This window comes from Orbicella franksi, chromosome 13 (assembly GCF_964199315.1).
Source record: "Orbicella franksi chromosome 13, jaOrbFran1.1, whole genome shotgun sequence".
Lineage (NCBI taxonomy): Eukaryota > Metazoa > Cnidaria > Anthozoa > Scleractinia > Merulinidae > Orbicella > Orbicella franksi.
This window is the reverse complement of record NC_138157.1, coordinates 22,599,943-22,613,697: the sequence shown is the minus strand read 5'-3', so window position 1 is coordinate 22,613,697 and position 13,755 is coordinate 22,599,943. Positions and strand designations below refer to the sequence as shown.

The 13,755-nt window shown below is 37.3% G+C and overlaps 2 protein-coding genes across 2 annotated transcripts in view; one reads left to right on the top strand and one right to left on the bottom strand.

The window, feature by feature from the left end:
- The first annotated feature begins 1,116 nt into the window (after positions 1-1,116).
- Positions 1,117-2,403, top strand: LOC145465877 (transmembrane protein 70 homolog, mitochondrial-like). Its single transcript, XM_081449639.1, has one exon. The coding sequence runs from the start codon at positions 1,117-1,119 to the stop codon at positions 1,762-1,764; it is 648 nt and encodes a 215-aa protein (XP_081305765.1). The 3' UTR covers positions 1,765-2,403.
- Positions 2,404-6,950: 4,547 nt separating this feature from the next.
- LOC145465853 (1-phosphatidylinositol 4,5-bisphosphate phosphodiesterase gamma-1-like) overlaps positions 6,951-13,755 on the bottom strand; it is a 63,103-nt gene continuing 56,298 nt past the window's right edge. Inside the window, exons 35-39 of the mRNA XM_081449609.1 lie at positions 10,301-10,415; positions 9,028-9,186; positions 8,638-8,726; positions 8,028-8,284; positions 6,951-7,137 (exon numbers count right to left, since the gene is read on the bottom strand). Of these exons, the coding sequence (XP_081305735.1) occupies positions 7,077-7,137; positions 8,028-8,284; positions 8,638-8,726; positions 9,028-9,186; positions 10,301-10,415 (681 nt within the window). The 3' untranslated portion in view covers positions 6,951-7,076. The remainder of the gene's footprint in view (positions 7,138-8,027; positions 8,285-8,637; positions 8,727-9,027; positions 9,187-10,300; positions 10,416-13,755) is intronic.

Genomic DNA, 13,755 nt, shown 5'->3' with positions numbered 1-13,755 from the left:
GAGTCCTAGACCAAGGTCACAAAATTGAAGTAGGCTGTTTTTGTTCTGACTTCAGAACTAATTGTTTCTTTGTCATGTTCGAATGAGTTTTCGTCACATGACATAGTTTTGCATACTAAATGAGACGTAAAGGCGTTTTCGGTTCCGCTTTTTTTAATAAACCAGCTACTGGAACAGTACACCAAAAATCTAAAATTCAAGGCGATAAAATTGTGCGATTTGAAAATGGCTCTAATTAAGTGGCAAATGAACTTTGTGTCGTGCAATTTTGGTCTGATATTGTACTTGTGCTGTGCACTTGTTCAATTTTGAAATCACACGTATGATTTCAGACCAAATTGCACTCCACTCAGTTCAATTACCATTATTTATCAAATGTTATCGATTATCGATTTTATTGAGTGACTTACCCGGGAAATATGGCTGCTGAAAAGTGCTGGAAACTGTTGCCAGCCACATTAAAATGTGAGGTTGTTTAAATCCCTATCACTAATAGTATCATTTATCGTATGATCTTGTGTGTTCTAGAAATGGGCATTTGTCGGGGTCACACACAGATTAAAGCGAATGACTTGAACAAGGTAACTCTGTAATTATACCACGCAGAACATGATTGTGATGATCTTAAACTAGAAAATAGAAGTCAGCTAACAGACATTGTCTGAAACACCGATATCTCGGCTTAACATTTATATAGCCAACATTCCTTAAAACCACAATCCCCTGACTTAAAGAGCGAACAGTCAATAATTACCACAATATATATAGAAAATAATGTCATCGAGAAAAAATAAAATGTAAAGTCGATTATGAAGGTGATAAATTTGAGCTTCATTTCAGGTGATACGGGCTACAATCAAATCATAACTTACCAATGTTAACCACAAAAGGATGTGAAACAAAACTGTCCGACAGCTAACACCAAAACATACTTCGATTTTCTGTTCTTATCTCAGGGAAGAAAATTTGTGTAGTCCTCAATTCAATTATGGCGGACGAAGTTCTGATATTCTCTTCTCTCACTGGCTAAAACAGCGTCATGTGATAGTTTTGCAACATGTCAGCGGTGTTCAATCTGCACGTGTCTGAAAGACGAAGTCCAGGAAAGTCAAAAAGATGTGGCGGGTATTAGGAGGAAACTGGCTTTTCAAACAAAGATCTTTGCAAGCAATCCAATGGATAAAACTATGTAGTGCGACGAGAGCTCCTCAGGATGCGTTATTCAAGAGTTCTACTCTCTTCAATTTGCATTTCCGGTGCATGTCCGCAGAATCTGATGGATATGTTGGCAAGTGGAAAACTGTGTACGAAGGGCCGCTTTCCAGATCAGTGAAACTTGTAAAGATGCTTTCTCTAACCACAGCAGCAGCAACGTTTGTTGGTACTCCATTACTGATATTCTTTGGTAAACATGCAGCTTCTCTACCTGTAAAGGTCACTTTAGTGACGTTTTTGTGCTCGATTGGAGGAGGTTCAACCCTTCTGCTTCACTTTCTCTCCTTGCCCTATGTGCATAAAATGGATTTTAATCCAGAGGAAAAAGTGTTTGCAGTAGAGACTTTGTCTTTATTCGCCTTAAGAAAAAGAACCGAGTTCTCAGTAGACGACATTACTGTCTATGTGGAGGACAAGGCTTTCTCTACTTTTGAAGCTCGTGGAGTAAAATATTTCATTCACAAGGAGCTTGTAGAGGCTCAGCAATTCTTGTACTTTATCGAAAAGTGGAAGAAAGGAGAAGCGACAGATTTTAAGAAGCCATCGTGAAAGGTTTTGCGGTTTGTCAGTGTACCAATCATTTTTCTGTAAACCAGAGAATGTAAGGAAGCTCGCGATTATCTTTCGCAATGCCAAATGATGAGACGGTTGATATTTCGGCAATAAATACAAAATTCCCGAGTGTTTAGTTTCTTGCAGTCTTGGGTGCGCAAACACTGAATATTTATGAGTTGGAAAATCACAGTTTTGTTCCCAGAGCCCTCGTTGATCAGTAGAAGCAGAGGTTCTAGTAACGATGTGAAGTATCCTACGTAAAATAGGTTTACATGTAAAAGGTGGCGTTAATACTTGAGCTGAAGTCCCTAATGGTCTATTTTACTGCATTGCTTTTCGAGTCGAAAACATCTTCACCCTAAGGAAATCCATTAAAATGACAACCCTAAAGAAATAGATGCGAAATTGGCTAACCTGATATCAATTAGAAATGGGCTTACCGCTCAAGAATTCCGTGTCAACATTTCTAGATTTCACAACCGAAAAATTTGAGTTCTTTTTGCTCATATTTTCCCTTAAAAATTCCTGTATTTCTGACCCAAGACTTTTTTGCCCCTTCCCTGGAGAATTCTCTTGTTCCTCAACAAGGGAGGGGTGGTAGTCTCCTTCGCAGCCGTTGTTAGGGTCGCCATGCAACGTTGCAACGTTGCGTGACGACCCTAATAATGGCTGCAAAGGAGACTGGGGCGGGGGGGGGGGGTGGTGCATACATTAAATGCAGTAGACCAATGTGTGCCTACTGCTGTACCTCAAGTCAGTTTTTTGCATCTGTGCTGTTGTTGATAATTTCTTATTTTCTTGTGCATATATATCATAATCTTGTGTCTTGGGAATCCCCATTATCCCACCCTTAATTTATATGCCTTCCCACAAGGACATCAAATTCCTGTACGGTTTCTACAAAAATACAAAGTATGCTGTGAAAGTCCTGCATGAATCACAAAATGAATCATTTCTTGAATAACGATATTATCAGTAGCAGTGCTCACACAAGGAAAGAATTCTCTTCACTTAGTTTGACTTTGAAAATAAGAATCAAACTGCTGCCCATATGCAGAAGAAAGAAACAGGCTCTTTAACCCATTGACGCCTGTCCCGGCCATAACCAGCTGTGATGAGCATTGGCTTTTGTTCCACTTCCGACGTCATTAGGTTTGACCAAAATTGACATCACTTACACTCAAGTTCTGCAGGAGGAAACAAGCTTTCCAATAATACCCAGATCAGAAACTCAGCCTGAAATATGCATGAAAATGCTCAGAAATTTGAGTGAAAAACTTGGAGCAAAATTACCCTCAACTACACTTGGCTACTCCATGGTTAGAATTTCCCATCTTGATAATGCTTTCTCGGAAACTCTTGAACTGGGGGCAAGCCCAGAAAAAGGTCAACAACTGAAGCAAAAAGATAAGAAGGAAAGGCAAAAAAATATATATATTAAAGGTCACTTTCTCATACAAAAATTCTCCAAATTTTTATTTCTGCACATGCCAGAGCAAAAATGTCATAAAATGTGATGCTAGTGGAAAGAAGTACATGCTGCCATGTTGCAAGTTCCTTTTTGAGTTGATTGGAGCTAATTGGGCTCATATCCAGGCTGAAAATGTCCAAAATGTCCGAAAAAATGCATTTTTGCTAAGGAGCTCCAGGTGTCTGGGTTAATAGAGAATTGTAGATTTGCATGTTGTCGTCATTTGACTACAACTACCAGAATTCCTTTCGTTTTTTTCCTTGTTATTTAAATTTTGAATTCTCAGCGGGGTTTAAATAACAATTGCCGTAATTAACATAAGAAACAGAAAAAGTAAAGGATTCTGGTAGTTGTGGTCAAATCGCCTATTGGGGAAAAACAGCTGGAGGGAGACTCTGACCTTTCTTCTTCTCTTTTTCTCTTGGTTAGAGAGAAGAATATTGGCCTTACTGCTTGTAGCTCTGCAAAACTATTCTAACACTATTCACCGTAATGTTAGAGAATAAAAATTGATATGACAGACGCCTCCCCAGGCCTCCTCTACTTAAGTGCAAAACATGTTTATCTCCAAACAAAAGCTATTTCATTCTCATTGTTTTTCAAAAAGCAAGAAGCTCAAGAGCTCTGAACTGGGTCTGACACCTTGGCCACTATATAAAGCAAAACTGCATGAAAAGCATGGCAGATCCTGGGGGTGGGGGGGAGGGGGACTCTGATACAAAAATTTCATTGGAAATTTTCAAAACAACAAATAAGAGGTACCAAGATCCTGTTTGGTGGGCGTGGCTTGAAATGTTTTTTTTACCCCTAAGAGGTACCAATTCCAAAACAACATATTAACTGACAAGTTCATAATTTTAAAATATATTGTTCAAGATGATTGCTTTAAATACTTTCTACTCGTAAAGTTATTTATCAAATATGACAAATATCTCTCACCAAAATTTTTGGCTCAATACCCTAAAAGGTACTGCCAAAGCTCCCACTGTGGACCTCATGAGGCTGAACAGCCTAAGAGCTACCAAATCCGCTTCTTTTTAACCCCTAAAAGGTATGACGGCTACCCGCTTCCTTTTGATGTGGGAGTCCTCCCCTCCTGGGGGAGGGAGGCAGATCACTGTAAAACCTTTGATAAAACAGTCACTAGAGTCAAATAAAAACTCGAAGGTTTCTAAGAGTCTGGCTGGAAGAAACAGTTTCCGAAACAAAATCATGTGTTGATCTGCATGCCTATACAGATTCTGTTTCAATTTTCTTTCAAATATTCACTTTCCAACATAATAATAAACTCAAACACTTGAATGGGACTAAAACAAATAACTTTCACATTTATAACAAGAGAACAGTACCTGAAGAAGCTAATAATCAGGTTTGAGCTTGAAAATAACGTCAGTAAGCCTTACTGGAAAGTTATCATGGGAGTCATGCATGTTCTAATGGCCAGAAATAGTTCATTAATGTAATACCTTGAAGAGATCAGATTGCTACCGAGTTAGGAGTTGAGCTTGAGTTAAGTTTGAGTTACCGTTCTCTATATTTTTCACTAAAACAAGTGATCAATGAGCGGTCCAGATCACCTTTCAGGGAAAATAAGCAGGTCATTTCACATTCAGTTTGTAGGGTTAGCATGTCTTACTCCTATGCTATGGCGAGGTCCAGCCGAAAAGAAAAAGCTGCCATTTTTTTAATGCACGCACTAATCATGCATGAAATTATGCGCAGTAGGGACATGCAATGCAATACTGGGGAATGACCTTAAGTCTGAGCATGAATACATGTAATGCTTGTTGCATAATTGGGTGATTTGTAATCATTACAGGAACTGGGCTCTCTTACAGTGGCTAAATGATGTTTCTTCATTAATTTATTCTTTGTGGAACAAATGCTGAAATCACCATCAAAAGGACTATGCTTTATTAGCGTATTCAAATAACCAAGAGACAAGAGGCGTTATACTCATACATGTATATACACATTTGATAAAACAATATCTGATGCATTCTTCAATTTGTGGTCTTCTGTATATTATCTCTCATGACATTTTTGGCAACTGTAAACAAAGTCTGTTATTCCTGCAAATTATATTAATAACTACAAATTAACAATGGACATCTAGTTAAAATTGTGTTGCTCACATTTCCCTTTGATAATTTCTAAATCACCACAGACTGCACACTATATGTTGTCTTTTTCCTTAGGCTACAATGTTACATTGTTACTACAGTGGAACCCTGCCTTACAGCCAGCCCGGCTTAAATACAGTCACCTTGTTATCACAGTCACTTTATTCTGGCCAGTACAAAAACCCAGTTAGTCATTTCCTTATTTTAAAGAGCCCTTTTAATACATCCAGCCCATTCAAACGGCAAATTTTTTTGGTCCTTTGGTGGCCAGATTAATGGGGTTCCACTCTAATAAAAATTAAAAATTACAGTGTAAACAAAATTGACCTAACTAACAAAATTAATAGTGTTCATAAAATTCTAGTTGCACCATAATTAAAGCCAGATACAATTATTCTAATTCCATTATTCTGTATTTACACTGTTATTTCATCATCAACATTGTGGCACAAAAATTGAACAGCTTATTATTTTCATAAAAGACAAAAATGACTGCCTTTTCTGTTCAATTTGTATCAGCATACTTAATTATTCACAATTCCAAGTAATGATTAATATGCAATGTGTTTAAACTTTCATTATAAAACTGAGAAAACTACTTCAATGTGATTGGCTGAGAGCAGGCAAATTTATTGCTATGGTGCAAAGTAACTGCATGTGTTTGTTATTAAATTTTTCTCAGTCATATAATAAATGAGTAATCATATGAAAGCTTGAGAAATTAAGGAAATTACACTAGGTATGGTTTTGAGAGAAGTTCCAAATGTCACTTATAATGTAAATCTTTAATTGAAGGCTTTCGTGTAAAAAGGGCGTATATAGCTTTTTGGCCGACTTTTATTTTTTTGCAGGATCAAGCTAATTTTTGGCTGGCTGACTTGTTTTGACATGAAAAACATCATTGCATAATTGTTTTTGTTGATTTGCGCTTCGTTTTTGAGAAATAACATCACAAAAAAACTCAGTTTTCCAAGGGGCATCTTTTGGAGCGCATCCTTCGAAGGTGGATTTTGATGCGATGCAAACTTAAATGGTTACTTTAAGCAGCTTCGACTGCACGTTTTTTTTAAAATAGATGTTTTTATTTTTGAAAGAAGTAGAGAAATAGACTGGAAAAAAAAATCGACCGACCTCGTATTGAACCGGTGTCACGACAAAACAAACTCGAATCCTGCCCGATTAGCGCCTTTTTCGCTTGTGCTAATGAAGCAACAGGAAGAAAACGGTGTAATTATATGAACTAAAACTAGCGGCAAATGCCACACTTTTTCACGCAAGAAAAAATCTCCAAAAAATACCCTCAGAAAACTGAGTTTTTTGCATATGTTATTTCTAGAAAACAAAGCACAAATCAGCAACAACAATTATGCAACGATGCTTTTCATGCCAAAACAAGTCAGTCTGCCAAAAATTAGCTCGATCCTGCAAAAAATAAAAATCGGCCAAAAAGCTATCGATACGTCCTTTTTGCAATAAAGCCTTCAATTAAATTCTCATTTGCACAATTACCTTTACCGATTAAAGCTCTATAATATTTGAGGTGATTTACCAAGAAGTTGTATCTCTAAAAATCAAGGCAATAAAGTTCACTTTTAATTTTTAACTACACATAATACCCTACAATAATATTGCTAACTGCAAGTATAATTTTCAACCTCTGCTGACTATATAATCAACCAATGAAATATAAAGTCAGAGCAATGTTGAAGCTTTCAGCATGAAGAGTTCCTTGTGTAACGGTTTGGTTTTGAAAGTGTCGTACGGCATGGAGCCCTGGATAGAAAAATCTATAATGAGCACTGCTTTGTGGTATAGTGGTACTACTTCTAACCAATAAAATATAAACAAAATGACTACTTCCAAGCAGATACCTAGTATAAGCAAACTTAATCCATCTGCACCTGATCAAACTCTTTATATGGATACTCAAAAGGGCTTAGTAGGTCACACAATTAGGAAATTTCAGCTCTGATAAGCCAGTCATAGAATTAACTATGGCTAAGACTGTGGAAGAACTCAAAGGAAGCAGAGATGCCAAAAATGGGCATACAGTAGATTGGCAACACTGGAAAAGATTAAAACAGATTGCATTCCAAGGATAAACTAAAAACACCAGCCAGACTTTTTCCAAGTTTATCTCAATTTGTATGAAAGTGTCATTTATAAATATGGTGGGAAATGATCTCTGTTCTGTGGTCATGATTTTGTCAATACAAGATTGCTGTTCTGCCAATTTGGGTAAGGAGAGAACTTTACATATTTTAGTCTGAAATTGGGTATTAAGAGTTTCAAGAAGTGCACAACACACCCTCACATAATTATTTGTGGGAGGACACTCTAAATCTGGTCACTTCTTAACTAATTAGGACTGTGTGCTATTTACAGATCCTAGACTAGCATATAATAATTTTATACTAGTCTAGGATCTATCAATAGCACACAGTCTGATAACCACCATAATTATTGTGGTGGTTATCAGCTTATTACCATGGTGATCATATGAAGACATCAGAACATACAGTGCAGTCATTAGGGATTAGGCAGAGTGCCAATAAGTTTGAATACCAGAGTGTGGCTTATTATATACAAAATTTATAATTATTGTTTACTACTCAGTATGTCAATGCAGCACTGTAAAATAGCATTTGGTACATTTTACTTACTTAGCAGCTCTCTCTTTTTGCAGTCTACGTAAGTCGTCTTGCTGTTGTTTAAGCTGTTTGCCAAGGTTTTCCATTTGATGTTCATGATCATCTTGAAACTGCAGTTGTGCTTCCAGTGACACTGGTCCATTCCGTTGGTTCAGTAAATTTGACATAGTTGCACGAGCTCTTAGCTCTTCATTTTCCATGTGAATGGATATTTCTTCCACCCGATCACGAAGTACTTGGATTGAGGCATAGAGGTTCTCATCACCACCCTAATTGATCAATGACACTTGACATAATTCTTGCATAGATACTGCAATAGCAGAGTAACTCTACAACTGTATTAAAGCAGTTAAAGCTAAACTACAGTAGACAGTAACATTCAAATTATGCAAACTACTTGTAGAAGACATATAACACAAAAAGAAACAGTCAAAAATAAGTTATTAGTAGTTAGGTTGTGCTAAAATAATCTCATTGGTTACTCAGACTGGGTTTTCTTTCTTTGAGAGTACTCAACCCTTGCTAACTACTCAGTGTAAATTTTAAATTGAATACACAAAAGTTAAGTAACAATCATGCAAGGCAATTTGTACCAGTATAACAGTAACTAGGTTAAGCTCACCATTGCACTTCGGATGTCAATGTGAACCAGCAAACAGCTCAGTTCAAATTCCTCACTATAGGCATTCTTTAAGGGAACTGACCTGTATCCTGATGGAAACAAAAATGGAAGCATGGAAATGTAGCAGATCTAATGGAGTGTTTTTACATGATATCACAGCAGCCATATTGGTGTCCCAAAATAATGAAACAGCAGCCATGTTGGTGTCCCAAACCAGTCCTGTGAGAGATGAGCTCTTTTCTTATGTTAACACTGCTTTCGTTCTACCAATAAGTAGGCCTTTTTTTACAACAGTTGGCAACGTGACTTGCTTTTCAAGAAAACCACTTATTTCATCATTGGTTATGCATAATGTAGAAAACAGAAAACGTTTCCAGCAGACCTACTTACCAGTCTTCAAACTGCACATTGGAAATATTGCATGGCCAATGAAGTTAGGTTCACCAAACATGTCTTCATCATTGACAACAAACCGAAGATATGCCAAAGGAGGGTTAATGACATCCACGTCAAATGTAACCCACCAAACAGGGTTCAAACCATTATCAGCTAAAACAACAACAAAAAAATAAAAACCTGATGCAGTGAACAATTTATGATAAGCCTGTCAACAGGCTCACTTGCTGAGAGTGAAGTGGCTGAGGGGCAGTGGGGTGGGGGTTGGAATGTCAGAGCCTGTGGACAAACGTTGTATGCGGCTGTTCCAAGGCACCCGCTGTGCACTAGATTCTAATGCAACCTCTAATTCCTCAGATCAACAATTGTTGACAGGTTTGATTGAAATCTCCACTTTGCAATTTTCCAACCAAATCTATTAAAAATTTTCATTTTGTGTTACCATTGATTTGTTGACCTGGCATCTTCCAGCACTGAGAAGTTAACATATCTGTTTGAAAGAGCACTAAGCGATTCGCTAAGAGATTTTGTACATATTATACAGAACGTCTAGATTCGGGAAGATTTAAGTAATCAATGGGGTTGACAGGCTTTCGTGACTACTACTGTGTGACATTTGTAAATTTGCCATTTTCTCTTGATTTTCGGTCTCTCAACCTTTACTTGCTTCACACGTGTTTCTGAAGGTCACTTAGTGCTATGTTAGTAGGAGAAATATCAAGTAGGGTAGAACCATTTGACTGAGTTCAGAGGTCTGCATGGTTTCCACTGTTATCTGCATCTCACATGTGTAAATAGAGAGGCTGTGAACAGTTGAATAGTACCATGAAGATCCACTAAGATCAAAGACATCAGAGGTCAAGAAAAGGATGAGAATAAAAATGCGAATAAAACAGAAAAAGCAGTCTGTGATCCTAAGGTGGTGTCTCGTAAATGGACCAGAACAGGAAAACTCAGCAAGAAATGGCAAGCTGGATGTCAGTGAAGAAACATATGGTTTGTGAATCATTGCAGAGATTTTTCGGGGGGGGGGGGGGGGAGAGGAGGCGAGGGGAGGCATCTTTCTGGGTGGTGAAAAGAACACTGGGTGAGTACATTTTGAGAGTCACTCACTCGAATGACAAGTGCTGTCAGTTTTGGTTATAAAGAATACCCACCAGCCCAAAAGCCATTGTGGACTTTGTGAACACAGTCCCCATACATTAACACTGGCCAGTTCATGCAATGTAAATAACATGTAATTACAAAATAAAAATAGAGTGCTTACGTTTAGTTTCTGTCTTGAATTTGGTGTTATCATATGGTGCTCCAACTATTTCAACTTCCACAAATGGAGATGCTATTCCACGGCCTGATTTAACAAGATGCCTTGCTGCAATAACCTACAAATTACATTCAGAGTACCAGAAATAGTTAATATGCACAAATCTGCTAAGAGCAGATGCAGGCACCTCATTATTGTCCCCGTAATATATCACAGATCTTCCCCAATAATTGCTAAGTGAGACAATTTCAGACAGTGCAATACACAGCACTGACACATAGCAGTCACACAGGTCCCCACCCTTGATCACTTCCTGACTTTGGTAATCAGCTTAGACTTTTTGCCTTGCACAGTACAAATGGAAATAAACCTTGATTTAAGGCACAATCTTAGCAGTGTGTATGAGCACATAATGTGTGAAGTTAAACCTGTTCTTATAAATTAACACTTCTGTAAAACAGACACCTCTATATTAAGGACAGTTAACTTAGTTCCAGAGAAACCAGAATTCAAATTAATTATGTCTTCCTTTATAATAATTATGGCCAACATCGTAAATCAGAACCCTCAGATCTGCCCCTTGGGTATCTGTATAAAAGAGGTTCGACTATATTTTCATTCAATGCTTTGCTCATTTTAAATCCCGTAAGATGTTCAAGCAGCAAACAGAGCAATTTTACTTTTCACTCCACTGTCTGTAATCTGATACTTAATTGCTTTTCTTACAAAGGTATGAAGTATGATACCATCATTTCTTGAAACAAAACATTTTTTTTACCAATAAACAAGAACTTAATAATTTAATTAACAAATATTCAAGGAATAGCATGCTTTTATTCAGTTGCCACCATCAATTGTAGTATCTTGACCCAGATTAGTCCAGTTATAGCCTTAGATTAAACGATGAACTCCTTTTACAGCCTCCTGCTGTCAACACTATTGCTACTCTTGGAGATAGGGCTTCTGCAGCCACAGCACCTAAACTCTGGAACACACTTCCTCGGCAATTTGACAGATTGACTCACTTCCTTCAATTGAAATAGCTCTAAAGCTCTTTAGCTCTTTAATTAGTTAATTAGTTGATTAATTAATTCATTAATTCATTAACTTTTTTCTTCATTTCTTTATTTATTTCTCTATTATTTTACTTCATTTTAGTACTTTTTAAAATATTGTAAGGCGCATTTGAAAATGAATGTTGAATTTGCACTATACAAGTGCTTCCTTGCTTACAGTGGCTGCGCCCGCAGTACAAGTGGAAGTCAAAACTGACCTGCCCTACCGAAATGACATGATAAGTAGTCTTTTTCTTCACAGCTAACAAAACTAAAAACTAAAAACAATACTTAAGTTTCTTTGTCCTCTTGCAATACTTAATCAGAGAATTCTGAGTTTAATTTGACGGGGAACAACTGATTGCTTTGGTTCAAAAATAGCATAACTATTATCCTACTTCAAGTGACACAATCGACAAACAATGAGCAAATTACCAGACACAGCTGACACATTTTTGGTGCAAAATCAAAAGCTTGGAGACACAAAATGTTTCATATTTTTCACTTTTTACAATCTGATATCATTTATGGAATTATACATGATCCTTTTTCTTGAATTTTCTGTTCCGTGTTCTCTGGTAAGAAAAGTTACCTGACTTTGAAACTTTTCCTGTTAACATACATTGGACATCAGGACCAGTGTTTCAACCAGAAAATTTTACTTGAGGGCCAAAGTGGCCCCTGAAGATCTTTTTTAGGGGCCAATTTTTTAGGAAAGGGGCCAATAAACTGAAAGCTACAGAAGGAAAAAATGCATCAGGGTACCAAGGAAAATAAAGCAGTTTATTAGGATCTATGATAAAATTTAATAGTAAGTGCTCTTTGAAGGGTTTCTAGTCAATAAAGTTTCTGTTGAATCAGATACTAGTATGAAGGATCCGTGCATTACAAGAGAACAATCCTTAGGCCTACATGACGTAGTCAATGATCAAGGGTTTGTAATGCATTATAGGGCGATTTCAAACTTGGTCAGCCATTTGGAAGTTTTCCGATATGAGAGAATCAATACAGCAAAGCAAAAGGATGAATTGACTTCTTTTCTTACATTGAATGTTTTAGAAACAAAGATCTTTCAATATGATTTTCTAGAAGGACATAATGTGTGACAAAATAACTGTTATTGATCATCAACACAGAGAAATGTAGTTGCCGTTATGCCATACTATGGTGACTAAACCAGAATTTTTGGTTGCCAAGGATGAAATGCTTGTTGCATTGGCAACCATATCGATCACAATTGCCAGCCCTGGGATGGCTTTTAAAATATTATGCCTGTGTTAAGCCTGCAGTCTTGTAAAAGGAAAGGGCCAAATTGGCCCTTTTTTCATTTTTCTGGGGGCCATCTCTGATTGTAACGCGGGATTCCCGCAATGGCGCGCTCTGGCAGAAACACTGAGGACAGTACAGTTTTTCCTGCCTGCTGAATCCTGATGGGCCAATTCAAATTTCAGGTGCACCAGCCATATGCAAGGTTATTATTTTACCTTTGTTTTAACAATACAACCAATAAAAATTAATGCATGATACAAATTAACACAAGAACCATTTCAACAGCAAGTATTGAAGGTATAAGTACATACCTCTTACTAACTGAGTTCAAGGGCCCTACTGTAAGTTACGGACCAAGTTTTTTCCCCATCGATTTCTGGCCCAAGCATGAAGTGTGCAGGGCCATAAATTGAAGGGGAAAAACGAGGATCCATAACTTAGAGTATGGACCGAGAAGACGAGGTTAGTAAGATATTTATTACATCTCTACTGTGTGTCTGACGCGTTCGGGAACGATTGCTATTCACACGGAACAGCTTCAAATTTCTGATGTACCTTGAGAGCAAAATGAGTCAATTTGAAATCACTTTTAAGTGACTCTTAAGTTGTTAGCAGGTTTTACTGCACAATTTCAGAAGCAAAAGAAAGTTATAAACTTTTCCTTGCTATAAAAGTTAAGAACACTGCACAATAAATCATGAAACATTTTGGCAACAAAAACAGCTTTAAATTTTAGCTGGCCATACATTAGAATACGGCCACCTAAATTGACAAATCAAAGCGCGCGTACTAACTGAGAGAGATAATAATACTTTTTCCTACATCAGTGAACAGGACACCTAAAAGACTGATTTGATTTAATTTTTAGCTTCAGTAGCTGCAAAGTCTGCAAAGGAGTATGCACCAATATTTGGGAAGTTTCCTTATTACAGACTCAGAAATATGCATCCTACACGTTGTGTCCTACCACAACGAAAAGTACACAATCTCTACATGTGATCCCATGTGAATACAGCACTCACATAGACTAATCTACGCATGTATTAAAAGCAAATTGCTTGTTGTAAAAATCATTTTAATGCCTCAAGTAGAGCAAGGGGTTTTTTCAAACAAGTATGTTACAGCCCTGTGGGT

What these genes read in the sequence shown, in the direction of transcription:
- LOC145465877 (XM_081449639.1), top strand. Translation starts at nt 1,117, where the DNA reads ATGTGGCGGGTATTAGGAGGAAACTGGCTTTTCAAACAAAGATCTTTG.